At 36.3% G+C, this 13,250-nt stretch overlaps 1 protein-coding gene across 1 annotated transcript in view; it reads left to right on the top strand.

Moving 5' to 3' along the window:
* ZNF385D (zinc finger protein 385D) overlaps positions 1–13,250 on the top strand; it is a 603,454-nt gene that overhangs the window by 532,327 nt on the left and 57,877 nt on the right. The window contains exon 5 of the mRNA XM_050939712.1: positions 1,049–1,211. Coding sequence (XP_050795669.1) covers positions 1,049–1,211 — 163 coding nt within the window. The remainder of the gene's footprint in view (positions 1–1,048; positions 1,212–13,250) is intronic.

The raw sequence follows: 13,250 nt of genomic DNA, 5'->3' as shown, positions 1-13,250 counted from the left end.
AGCTCTTGACTCTAAAATAACTAAAGTTTGAGGTCTTTCCTGAAGAATTAGTGGTCTTGTCCGTTAGCAAAAACACGAGTTGCTACCAATCAGAGTTGAAATTCAGTAGCAGAAAGCTTGAGGTATCCCATTCATTTATGAACTGCGGGATTGGTTCCTGTTATTCAGAAGAGCTGTAAATAACCAGAGAAACTATTCTGGAAGAATATCCACAGAGCTCCACCATGTTTTTAATAAGATATATTTTATACTTAAATACCCTCCAAAATCTGTAGCATAAGTGAAGAGAAGAGTTCTCACAATGAGCTCTTAAAATGATAGGGATTCAAGGTTCTTTAGAGTAGTGTGAAAATCCTTGTAGTACATATACAAATTTGACCATGATCTAACATCAAGTAGACAAAACACATCTGACAACACACTAGGCTTGGTTAGAGGGTCATACACTGAAAAGTTCCTCTCACCTTGAATTTCACAGGCTACCTTTGTAGCAGGTAGACTGAAGTGATCTAATTTTTTAAAAATCCAGACATTTGCACGTCTGCGTTGTATTCAGTTAGTTCTTAAGTTTTCTGGACAGTGAGTCCTTGCTTTCCATTTGAAAAGTTCCTGCTTCCAAAGTTAGATGTAAACCATCTCCTATAGAAACCTGTGGCAAGGTTTTTAATAAAAAGTGTACAAACCCTAGACTTGTCAAAAGAAAAACATATCTTCCTCCCTGGTCCTTGAAACTTTGAATCTTTATGTGATAGAAAAAAGCTCTTGATAGCAAAACTGAAAAAGCAGATATATTTTAACATGTGGTAAAGTAAAGCTCTATTATACTGATCTGAAAGTAATATAGTATTACATAATATTTATCATTTTGGAGTTGTTTGAATATGATTTTCATTGTTTCCTAAGCATCATTCTGCACAGAATTTGGTCACTGGCTATGTATGGTGAATGGTACCCATTATTGAAAAGTAGTCTGTATTTGTACTAATACAGAGAATGCCAGTTTTAGAAATGAGCCTGATTGCATGGTTCATTTTGTTCTCCTTTGTAGAGCCAGGCTGCGGCCCACTACAAAGGCACTAAACATGCCAAGAAGCTCAAAGCACTGGAAGCCATGAAAAATAAGCAGAAATCTGTTACTACCAAGGACAGCGCAAAGACTACCTTCACTTCCATCACTACCAATACCATCAATACCAGCTCTGACAAAACAGGTTAAGCGATAATCTTTGTTGTTGTTTTTTTATTTTTCTTGTTTAACTCCATGTCTGTTTCGTTATGTGCTTGCCACATTGATTCATGCTTGATCCATCGTTCTGTGTAATGTTGATTTTGTTCTTTTCAACACACTTGTGAGAGTAAAATAGTCATGTAACTGACTTCTCTTTTGTGAAAAGAGGCTTGCCATTCTTTTAGGCTAGAATGCATACATATGACTCAGGTAATATTTATGGCAAATGAACTATTAAATACAAACTGCTCTAAATCTTGTAGTTTGTATGCAATGTCTCTCTCTACATAATTACCCATGTCACATTTGTTTTAACTACAAGCAATGCAGCAAATTGCACTAATTGTGTCTTGAAGCCTCTGATAAAAACATTGTTGGTAAAAGACATACTGTCATAAATTTCAAGCATTGCATTATTATTTAAAGTGCATGATTTTGAGCTAGGTAATAGCTGTATAACCTCCACTCCACATAAACAGGTAAGTGTTATTGATGGCAATTATTCTGCTAAACTGAGTCTTCATACTGAAATAATATTTAAATTATTGCTTGGGGACTAGGTTTTTTCCTTGCAAACAAAACCCATGCAAGTATCAGGTGAAGTCAATGGGATTCAATTAACCTGGCATTTTAAATATAGGCTACTATATTGGAAATTTCACAGGAAGGATGTAAGTTTAAAGAAGATAGTTTCAGTTGTTCACAAGAAATAATTGCTCTTATATTTCTCTGCAATGTGTGTACTGTATGCAACTCATGAGATGCATACACAAAATCTAGCAGGAAAAAATTATGCATGATCAAATAATGTATAATATTCTGATGTTGCTGCTGAGAGCTGCTCATCTGGAACAAATTCTCCTGTGTCAGTGGCTTTGGTGTTGTAAATAGAAAAGCACAAACAATTGAAAGAATTACAACAAAAATATAAGTATCATATAAACACGCATTTAATTCTTTTTGTAAGGTCTTTGCCAGAAGACATATGGTAAAGGCAGTATGTGTCTTATGTGGAAATTCATGTTATAATTGTGGTTCAAAAATGAAGGTGGATTTTTTCAGACTTGTCATATGTCTGAACTTGGCACAAGAGGTACCTATAAAGGGCTTCCTGTTGCATCATGAGATTTTTCTAATACTGAATATAGCCAATTTTTTAGTGACACTGAAAGCATTAATAATTGTGGAACAGTGCGGGGAAGGAAGGGGAGTACTGAAACATAGTTACAAAAATTCAAAACTAAACTAAAACTTAACCATAGTTTTAAATGCTGGGTTTCTCTTACTTGTTAGTGAACTGGACATTCTGTTGATATGTTGAGTGAGTTTTGTGCGAAGGACTGACTTACTGCTTTATACATAATCATGGCAGATTTCTAATAGACAAGGCAGGAAGACAAAAGTGAAATATATTAAAGTTGTAACTTTTAATTGTTAAAAAGTTTTGCCTGCATTGTATTGTTTTGTTTGTCTGAGGCAGACATTTGTTCGGTGGATGATCCAAAGCACATTAAAATCGATGTTATTCTTTCCATTGACTTTATGGGGCTTTCAGTCAGGTCCCTGACAGGTTTTATTATCTGCTGTATATCTGAACTCAGTATTTTGAATCTGTGATTATACCTACATACAAGAAAGACAACTGCACTGGCCTGTGGAGAAGTTCGTTTCACTTTCAGATCTCATTTATAACTTGCTGGAGACATTCCATAAATTAGATATATATCCTATGTGAACAATATGCATTTGGTGGTTGTTTGAGCGTTCTGTACTATGTTTGCCACTAGGGCCATTCCAGTGATTTAATTTTAATTACGTTACCCTGATATGCCAAAGTCCTATCCATGCCCCAAACCCGCAACCCCATAAGTATTTGTGTAATTTTACTCTTGTGAGAAGTACCAATGAGTTCAGCTATGCTACTCACAGAACTGAAGTTGTGTGTATAACTGTTTGCAACAATGAGGACCATGTTGTTACGATAATATCAGATTAGTGTGAAAATAGGGATTGGTCATGGAGTCTTGGGAAGGAGAAGGAAGAAGAGAAAATGCTGAATGAAAGATCTGATTTTTAAAGTACCTCTGTGGAGGAAGAACCTGTTTTGAGGGATGCTGGCATGATGCCAACAAACCAGAAACCAAGGCAGCAGGAAATACATTAAGATCAACTGAAAAAAAATGACAAATAGAATTATTTTCATGAAATATTACAAACCCTAGCCAACTGTTGACATTTAGAGATACGATGCAAACAAAAACTCACCAAGCTTGCTCTTCTGTCACCCCTAAAATGTATCAGCCAAAAGAAGGATCACCTGTGGACATTTGGAGCCCAGTTCTGCACTCTGGATTTCTATTGGCATAACTGAGAGCATAACTGAACCTTCTTATTTAAACACAATTCATATAGAAAACATAATCTGCAGTAGCAAAAGAAAAACAGTACAAAGATTTTGGGTACCCAAGTGACAGACATTTCCTGGCAAAAGCAGGAGTATTTGGACTCATTATCTGCAGGATTATATGAATTTTCTTTTCAGTTGCCCTCTATCCCACGCGGGCTTCATAGAACTCTTCCGAATACAAATATTTTTTGAAAGGTAAAGAGACTCTTGTGCATCACATATATGTATTCTGAGAATGGTGGCCATAAAAAGCATGTACACTGAGATTCACATCACTGATCTGAACGTGTTGCTATTCCATATGGTTTCACTAATTTATTATACAGTCCATGATTTTGAGTAACCTCCATTACTAGTTCCTCCTCAAATGGTCATTTGGAAATAGTTTTTTTCTGAAGCGGTACACAGAAGATTAATGCATGATCTCAAGTAAGCTGAGAAGGGGTCATGTTCACATCACCACTAATGCATCACGTACAAGAGTGGTTAAATGGTGGATTACATGTCAGTCATAGCAAATTGGTCAAGATTTCAGTTCATTGGTTCTGCTTCACCTACATGAGGGAACCTGCAGTGCCATGCAATAAAGATTATGAAAAAGGCCACATAATATACAACCTAATGCAGGAGCTGAAGCAGCAATTTGTTATGTTGTTTCTCCCTAAAGTATTTTGTCATGCAGTGGTGTCAACATGTCTTAATGCAATAAATAATGGTGACTATGCATCTTACCATACAGGGTACACAGCTTAAAATCTTGGACAAATGCTGGCACTGCATACTAAGAGTGGAAAGCAAGATCTGGGGACATTTTGCTCATTCTGTGAAGGTCACTAATTTCTTAACCTATCTGAATAACTTTTAAAATCAATGGGGGCTTCAGCTAGTTGCTGTAAATGAGTGATTCTTTGGAGCAGCAAAGAGCTATGCATGGATGTACTGGCAGTCACAACAATTTGAAAGGAAGATGCCCTGCTCTCAATGTATTGGAACTTCGGTGATGCTAAATTTTACACTGGTATGGAAACCAGCACTTAGGATTCCTTCCCTCTACTGAATCTGTGGAATGTTTGAGAGGTGACAAAAATGCATATTTTCCACACATATAGGCATAGATCAGCATAAATACGTTCTTATACATCAAGTCCTGAAGGCATAGGGTCAGATTCTTTGTTCTACCCATCAGAGAATTTGAGTGTCACTTCATCTTTCTCTGTCTCCATACGTTGTAGGCCACACATAACTCGTGGTTGTGTCCAGCATCTGATATCAATACAGCAAAATAGGCCATTGAAAATGTGACCGTCACTGACAGAGCTTCCACCCACAGAGTTCAACAGTTTCTATGTTGTTTCTGGATGTTATACAGTTAGGCCCAGATCCTCCGAGGTATTTAAACACACATCTTCCATTGATTTCAATTGAATCTCAATGCCTAAATGCCTTGGGGACTTAGGCCCAGATACTCTCAATTCCTATTGAAGTACAACATTCAGAACACTTGTCTAAAAGTGGAATAAAAGTTTATTTAGGAGAGCAGAAAAAGTATTCTATAAACCATGGGGTGTGTGTGTGTGTAATATATACACACACAAACCTTTTTTTCTAGCACAACAGGTATGATCTGAAGACGCTTTGCTGCCCACAGAGCTGTGGCATAATACATTATCTTCTCATGTATATAGGGCAACACGTTGATACACATTCTTTTAAGCTTTAGGGTGTCTATGGGAAAATATTAGAAAAAATAATAGGTGAGAATCTGAAGCAAAAAGCTGACGCTATGCTTGAGAAAGTTTAGGGAAATTGGGATTATACATCATATGAAGGGTTAAAGGAAGGTACAATTTTTTGCTGAACGAATCTGTCAATTATTAGCAGACTTGTATAACCCTTTAATAAATGGATTTATTGGAACCGAGAAAATCCTTGTATTATAACAGGACACTGATGATGCAGATGGCAGTTGGGCCTGAAATGACACCCAATTTCAATCCAGCTTGCACAATTCTTAAATGTGACATAGGTGAGCCCGTTCAGCATCTGGTGCAATGAAGTGCTGATGTATTGGATGGGAGACAAGGAAGTAGGCTGAAAGAGTAAGGGGAATATGCGGAACTTGGAAAGAGGAGGTGACTGGGGGAAAACTTAGAGGAAGAGAGAGTGATAACAGGAAGAAGAGATGAGATGAGATGACAGAAGTGCCACAACAGTTGTATTCCAGCAACTATCTGTTTCATTTTTATATATTGTGCCTAAAAGATTTACCCAGCACTCTCAGAGCATATTCCTTAGCGTAAATTCCATGGGTTTATTGAGATTCCGATCTGCACTAGTTTTCAGTTATGAAAAGAAGCCTTGGAATATACACTATTGCCATCACACAGACGTGATTCATGTTGCATTACAGTAAGAAACATTATTGATGAGAATCTGATCAAACTGCTAAGTGTCTTTTGCCTAAACTTTCAAATTGCTTCTTTGCATCTTTCTGCTGAAATACAAGGAAAACGTGAAACTGTAGATTCTGGTCTTACCTGATTTTCTCTTTGTGCCATATTTAGGATCCATTGTCTTTGGATAACTTGATCTTTTCTAATTATTTCCCTGTGGTTCAGACCTATCCAGGCAATCAGCACACCTGGATAGAAATTAGAAACTGAATTCAGATCTGATGTAAGCAGGTGCAGCTCAACTGACTTCACTGTAATTTCATCCAATTACGCTAAGGCTGAATTTGGTGTAGGGAGCTGAGAAACGGAGTTCTCAACATCCAGTATGTCCGGTGGTACTGTTGCAATGGGTAGCCTTGCATCCAGTGCAATAAATCATTTTTCTAGAAGTGAAACTAGTTAACTTCTCAAATTATCCAGTTGTCCCTCTGATTTATATAGTATGTGAAGGAGAGAGTGACAATGATTAAGTAACAATTCAAGCTGAACAAACAATTCATAATTTATTTTCTGAGTTTAGCTGCTTTTTCGGCTCACAAAATGTCTGTGACCAAACTGCAGTTTCCTCAGATTTGTTGTTCAAATTTCCTTTACAAACTTGAGTATTTTTATTCAACCGTGGACTGTCTTTCAGTATTTGATGCTGGAATATCAAAATTTGAGCTATGTTGGTTTGCTATGATTGGTCATATATCTGCTGGTACTGTTTCTTATTGGATAAACATAACCTTTCTAATAAGAATGGATGGCCTATGAAATTCTGAGGGAGAGGAAACAGTTTAGGAGAAGTTGGCAAGAGATGCACAGGATTAAGGAATTGCTGAAAAATTATAAATCCTCTTCATTTTAAGACACATGTGCGTTGACCAAAACATCATTCCTAGTAAAATTAGACTATTGAATGTATTGATTAGTTGCAGACTATAAATTTCAGCTGTTTCTCATCACGGTCACACAAAGTAATTAGCAGTGTAGAGTTCTACCTGTAAAGTCTGCAGCTAAGTCTTTGTCTGTGTGAATTGCAGAATCCTCTTCCTAGTTTGAATTGCAAGCTTGCAAAGTATGCAGACTTAAAACTCACCATCCACAACTGTTTGTATGAGAGAAACTTAGTCAGATGAAAGTTCATGGACAGCAACTATAATAGATGTTTAACCCGAAGGGCCCTTCAGTGCCAGCTGGCAAAAGGTTTTATTGATGTTAAACAACAAATCCGATCAGGCCTGATGTACTCATACACTTAACACATTGTTGTCCTAGTATTCATTGGTGAAGAATGTTGTGTAAATTTTATCAAATGAGAGCTTGTATCATACTGATCACCGTAAGCATTGTGAGATATATGTAAGGTGTTCTTTTCCTAAGACAGAGAGGTAATCATGTCACCCATAGTTTTGGGAGCCCCGAGAACGTGTCACAAGGTGTGCAACCACTATCACCGTGAGTTCAGTTAAAAATTTCAGAAAATGAAGTATAGACATTATGATGTTTGCCCTGGTATGTTTATAATGCTGATTGACTACTCCTTTCTCAAATTCCCTGAGTGAGCTCTCTTTGTCTAATACATTTATATTATGGCTGAAAACAGTCAAATCCAGATATATGCAGAGCTGCATTTGTGATTCATCTTCAGGACCTGGCCTGGAAAAGGTCTCCCATTAGAAAAGGACAGCCAATTTCTTCTTGTTGCTGCTCTCATTTTATCTCCCTCTCATTTCTCTGTGACTTCATTTTCACTGCAAGCATCTGTTTCCCACTTATATCAATAGTGGATAGGGTTGATAGTTTATGAAAGAGTCCTCAAATTTGGAATCATTGGATTATTTCTATTCTTAGTGACATTGGTATAATTAACATTGGACTTTTTAGTAACCATTCATTTGTTTACATTAGAGTATATAATCTATTGTTCAAAGATACATCATACTAAATTTTCCTCTCATAAGAAACCCAGAAGAAAGCATATTAATTTTTTCATGATGTCTTACAAGTAGTTATAGACAACTCCTCTATTTTTTAGCATTTGAGCAGCACAGCAGCTTTTTATGTAATCTTTTTAACTAAAGAACATAAATTGAATTTATAGCAGTCCTAGTACGTGTAATGATGATATGAATGTTTAATTAATCTTAAATTCATAAGTTTTTTATACTAACTGAAATTTACTATAGGATTCAGAGCAATTTATTGTACAATTCAAGTATAACATTTGCCAAAATATTATAGACTGTGAATACACCTACAAATAGATAAAACTCTTTAATATTCTAATTCCCAAAAGACAGTACAGTGCAATACATGGTTATATAAATTAGCAATACTTTGTTTCATCATACTTTGTATCATGAAGTGTGCCGTGATTTTAACTTATAATGTCTAAGTACTCTTTCAGTCATTTAAGGCAGATCAGCATTAATGGACTGCATGATGTGTCCAGGCTTGTAGAGGTCACTGCTACATATTTCTCTTCCTTCACAAGTCCGTATGTTGGTACAGATCAACATACAGCTGATGATTTTGAAGTCTGAATCTTTTAGGCATTTCTGGTTCACATGACCTCATTGATTCACATATTTTAGATAGGGGAAACCAGAGCTGTATGCTTGGAATAAGATGTGAGTCTTTCTGTATAATTTCTTGGTAATGTATACATTAAAGGTGAGAGATTTAGATTGAGCTAGGGGACATGGATGCCCAATTCTCATTAATTTTAATGGGACTGGGCATCTCAACCCCCTAGGCAGCTTTAAAAATCCCACATTAGGTGGATGCTTTTTTAAATGTTATTTTCAAAGTAAAAGCTTCAGATATAGCCTTGCACCAACAGAGCAAATGGCACACTGTTTCATAGTATCATTACTATGCTATCATTACTTGTCAGAGAATTACAGATTATGGATGAACAATTATATAGCTTCTTGATTACATTCTTGGAAAATTCAGTATAATGACCCAAACTAGCCATATTTGAACAAACCTCAACATCCTTGACTTTAAATTACCTATGCTTTGACGCTTCCATACTTTAGACCATCCATAATTAATTGCAGCACAAAATGTTATCAGCATTCCACAGATGGTAGTGTCATTTTTGCATTTGAGCTTAATGGTAATTTGAGAAACAATAGATTCTCTTTTGATTTGTGTGTAGAAGTACTTTTCTTTCTTTTTCAGTGTAGTCAAATGGTAACATAAAATTACAATTTATATGTACATCAATTGATCATTAATGTGCAATAAAATCCTTTTTTTAATTGCATCTATATATGTTGCAACTAAGATTTTCATCATATGGACACCATGTGCTTTCTGAGGACCCAGCTGCTTTTGATTGGGATTGCATGGACAACAATTTTATGCTTGAATACTCCTACAGATACAAACTTCTGTCAGTCACAAAATCTGGATCATCCTACCCAGATAGAAAGAAAGAAAAATGCTTTTGTTAGTATTGGACATATGACTGGAAAAGCATTTTATGCTAAAACATTTAATAGAGCCTTTCATAGCATTTCAATTGTCAGCTTGTTTGTTGCTAGAACTCTTGGAATAATGTCTAGTTTGTCAGGCGATATCTTTACACTCATCAGCTTTGCTATATAAACTGAATACCGGATACATGAAATACATTATGTCTGCCAGTGGCTCCTTCCAGATTGTGTATTGCTTTGTTGTTTGTTTGAGCAATCCTGAAGCTAGTTACAGAGGCAGGGATCAAAGGTGTTGTAGCCATTGGGCTCTTACGAGAGATTGTAACATTGCAATACTTCCCCCATACTCTGTCACCTTTTTATTATAAACTCTTAGGATTAGAGATTTATTATATTAATCAACTTGTTTATTTTCTGAGTTTATGGACTAATTTGCTATGGAATTGGAACCAATCCCATGACCCTATACTTGCAAATGGTTAATTTTTTTTAATTTCAACTGAGGAAACAGATCTTCCTTCAAGTGCTCCAGTATCTTCAAGCTTGCAAGTGAGACACTTAGTAATGCAGGAAAATAACAGTGATTATTTGTTTGTGCTTCCTGGGAGTGTTTTGAACTTTGTATCACATATGGGAGGGAGGGTAGCCCCTAGTAATGCGAAGAGTCCACATTTCCACAACAGGTTTAGAACTGGTATAGACAACTCCTATGCCACACTCCTGTAGTCCCTAGTTTAGAGAGTTAAGAGGAGTGTGTTGGAGGCAAAAACCCTCATCTAAAAATACTTATTCAGTAAAACATATTAGTACTACAGGAAGTTGATTGCAACTGAAGTGAACCAATGGCTAGAAACTGTAGAAAATTCATAAAGGAAGCAAGAGTTCAGAAGAAGAAATGCATAAGTGGCAGAGTTAAGGATAGTAGGAAGAAGTTTTTAAGACTTATAATGGTATTCCACTACTATCTGGAAAAGGCAGAATTGTCAACAATAATGCAGAAAAGTCAATAAGTCCTTCAATAAAGGAGGATGTATTAATATTGTATGATGATGATGAAATATTTCCAGTTCACAGTAACTAAGGAGGATGCTAACCAGCTGCTATGGTGGATACTAAAGTTAGATATTTTTAATCAGTGGGTCTGGATAAGTTGAATCCAAGAGTTTTAAAAGAGCTGTCCAAGAACGAATTCTGGGTAGTCCTATGTCCAATGTTATACAGATGGTCCATCTAGATTATCAGAATGGTGCCTTTTGGCCTTAAAAATCTGAATCCATGAATATATAATCCACTGAAGAAATATATGTTCATGACTCCCCTCTTGCCCCCCACCTCCAAAAAAAACCAGGCATCTGCCATGCTTGAAGACTTTACCTTTTCATCTGATATTGTGCATTTGAACTGTGCTGTAATTTAGGTCCCATTGTGGTAAAAACTTATGCTTATGCTTAACTTTAAGCAAATAACTAGTCCCATTGACTTCTGTGAAACTACTCGCATCCTTAAAGCTAAAGTTCGGGCCCTTAGATTGTATCTTGCTTGGTCAATAACTATTTATCCCTCTGTGTTTTATACAGCACTGGACATGTGTTGAATGTTGAATAAATAACAAAAATCAAACCACCAACAAATTTAATTGCTGGTATAGACTTGTTCTTGGTAATGTAAGGACTTCAAGCCACCAAGCTGTATGCATCTTGTATCAAGAAGAATAATCTCTGTATTCTTAACTGTGTCATAAAATTGATATTGGAGAATTAAAAAAAAATGACTGGAAGCTTAATTTTTCTATTCTTATTCCAATTTTAATATTTTCTTTCTGTCTTGGGCAGACTTAGACATAAGACAATTAAAATTTATGTTCTTATTCCCCAAGGTCTGCATTTACAAGCATTCTTATCCACTCGCATTTTTCTATCAGAATTTAGTTTATTTTGTTTTTTCCCTATCCCTTACTTGAACAACTGGAAAATAAGTATTTGAAGGGATTCAGAAGTATCTCCTAATCTGATCCATGGGATCCATGTTAATCAAAGTGTCAATAATAACATCATTTTTAGCTCCCCTCTACTTGTTTCCTCTCAATACCAAAGGGAGAGCAACATTCCTATCAGTTGTACTTTTTGACCACATTTTCCAAGTTTCCATTTCTGCATGCAAAAAGATTTCCTCTTCCATTAGAGCCCCTGAAAGAGCTGTTTCAGTTCATCTACCATATCATGGGAGTCCAGAGACATCTGCTATACAGTTTTAATCCATTTCTTTGCTATATCCAGCTTTTCACTATTTCTGGTCCAAATGTGTCTATTTTCTACTCCAGTGGTTTAATGGCTGGAAGTGAAGTTTCTAGCATAGCCTAAGCAGATCCATTTGAAAGTTCCATAACTAGATTACTCACTTCATCCACCCTATCCAGTTCACTAGCAATGGTTGCCATTAATAAATCAACATTCACCAACACTTATTTCCTGATTTTAAGTACAGGGAAATAACAATATCTCAGACAGTCACTGAATGCTAATCCGAGCAGCCCTCAGCATTTTTATGGCCGATCTTGCAAATTAATTTTTTGTCACACATTTCACTCCACCCCACTCATTATAATCCATTACTTATCATACCAACATACACAAGACTGACCTAAGGATTTGGAGGAAAGTTAGCAAGATGATCCTTTGAGAATGGACCAAAACTTACTTTAAATAGAATGTAGAGAGAAATGTTAAAGTATCAGCACTCCGGCTTCTTCCTGCAGAAGTGGTGTCAAGTTCAACTCTAGCCATTGGTTTACAAAGGAAAAGGTTCTAAGCCAACTTTATTCTTAAAATTAAAACTGAGATTCTCTATTATGTTCCTGGTTTCCCCAGTTGAAGGGATGCTGCAATTGCAGGCTATATGGCTCCTAAAGGCAACTGTTAGCAAATGTTACATTTTTAATGGCAAGCACTTTAGGATACCAAAGGGTCTGCTAATTCCGAACCGGGGAGAGCCCAAGGTTTCCATCTGCTTCTTCCTCCTCTCTCCTAGTTGTGAAACCTATCCATCCTAATACTGCATGGCTTTATCCCTGTCTCCTTATCTTTTCCCCAGTTTTCCCTCATCTTATTTTTTGACATTTTATCATATCTTAGTTAATTTTAAATGATGGAAGGAAATTGGTGGAGTTTCTCAGCTTTTAAATCTTTTCCCACCATCTTATTAAATGTAAATACTCATGTTTTACACCAATATCTTAGTCTGTCACTAACAACAATAGTGTCCTTTGGGGCTGGAATCCAATTCTATGTCTTTCCTTCAGGTAATAATTGTTCTAGTTCTTTAAAGAGACAAAATATAAAAATTCCAAACTGCTCTTCCCTGAGAGCTTGTAGAGGCTTATGCCCAACTGAAATATGCATGCTCTGAAAATCCTACAAACAGTACCAAAAGAACCCAATTAGTTGTAGGTACTAATCTAATCCATCCTGCACAAGTCACAACATTTGTTGTCATCTGGCATGGATCTGTGTAGTCTAAAATTAGTCTTTTCACTTCCTCATACACTCAGGATGTATATCTGTTCAAGATGTCTATTATTACAGAACCAGGGATATATATTGCTGACATTTCCAGCCCTGCATATTTGGGAGTGTATTTTTCTTCTTTTGGCAGAATGTCATGATCTGAGTAATGGACACTGTGCACCTGCATATATTGGAATTGACAGAGAATGCTTCCCAGCCCTTTTTACT

The sequence above is a fragment of the Gopherus flavomarginatus genome, chromosome 2, assembly GCF_025201925.1.
Source record: "Gopherus flavomarginatus isolate rGopFla2 chromosome 2, rGopFla2.mat.asm, whole genome shotgun sequence".
Lineage (NCBI taxonomy): Eukaryota > Metazoa > Chordata > Testudines > Testudinidae > Gopherus > Gopherus flavomarginatus.
Note: the sequence above shows the minus strand (reverse complement) of the source record. Positions and strands in the feature narration are given on the sequence as shown.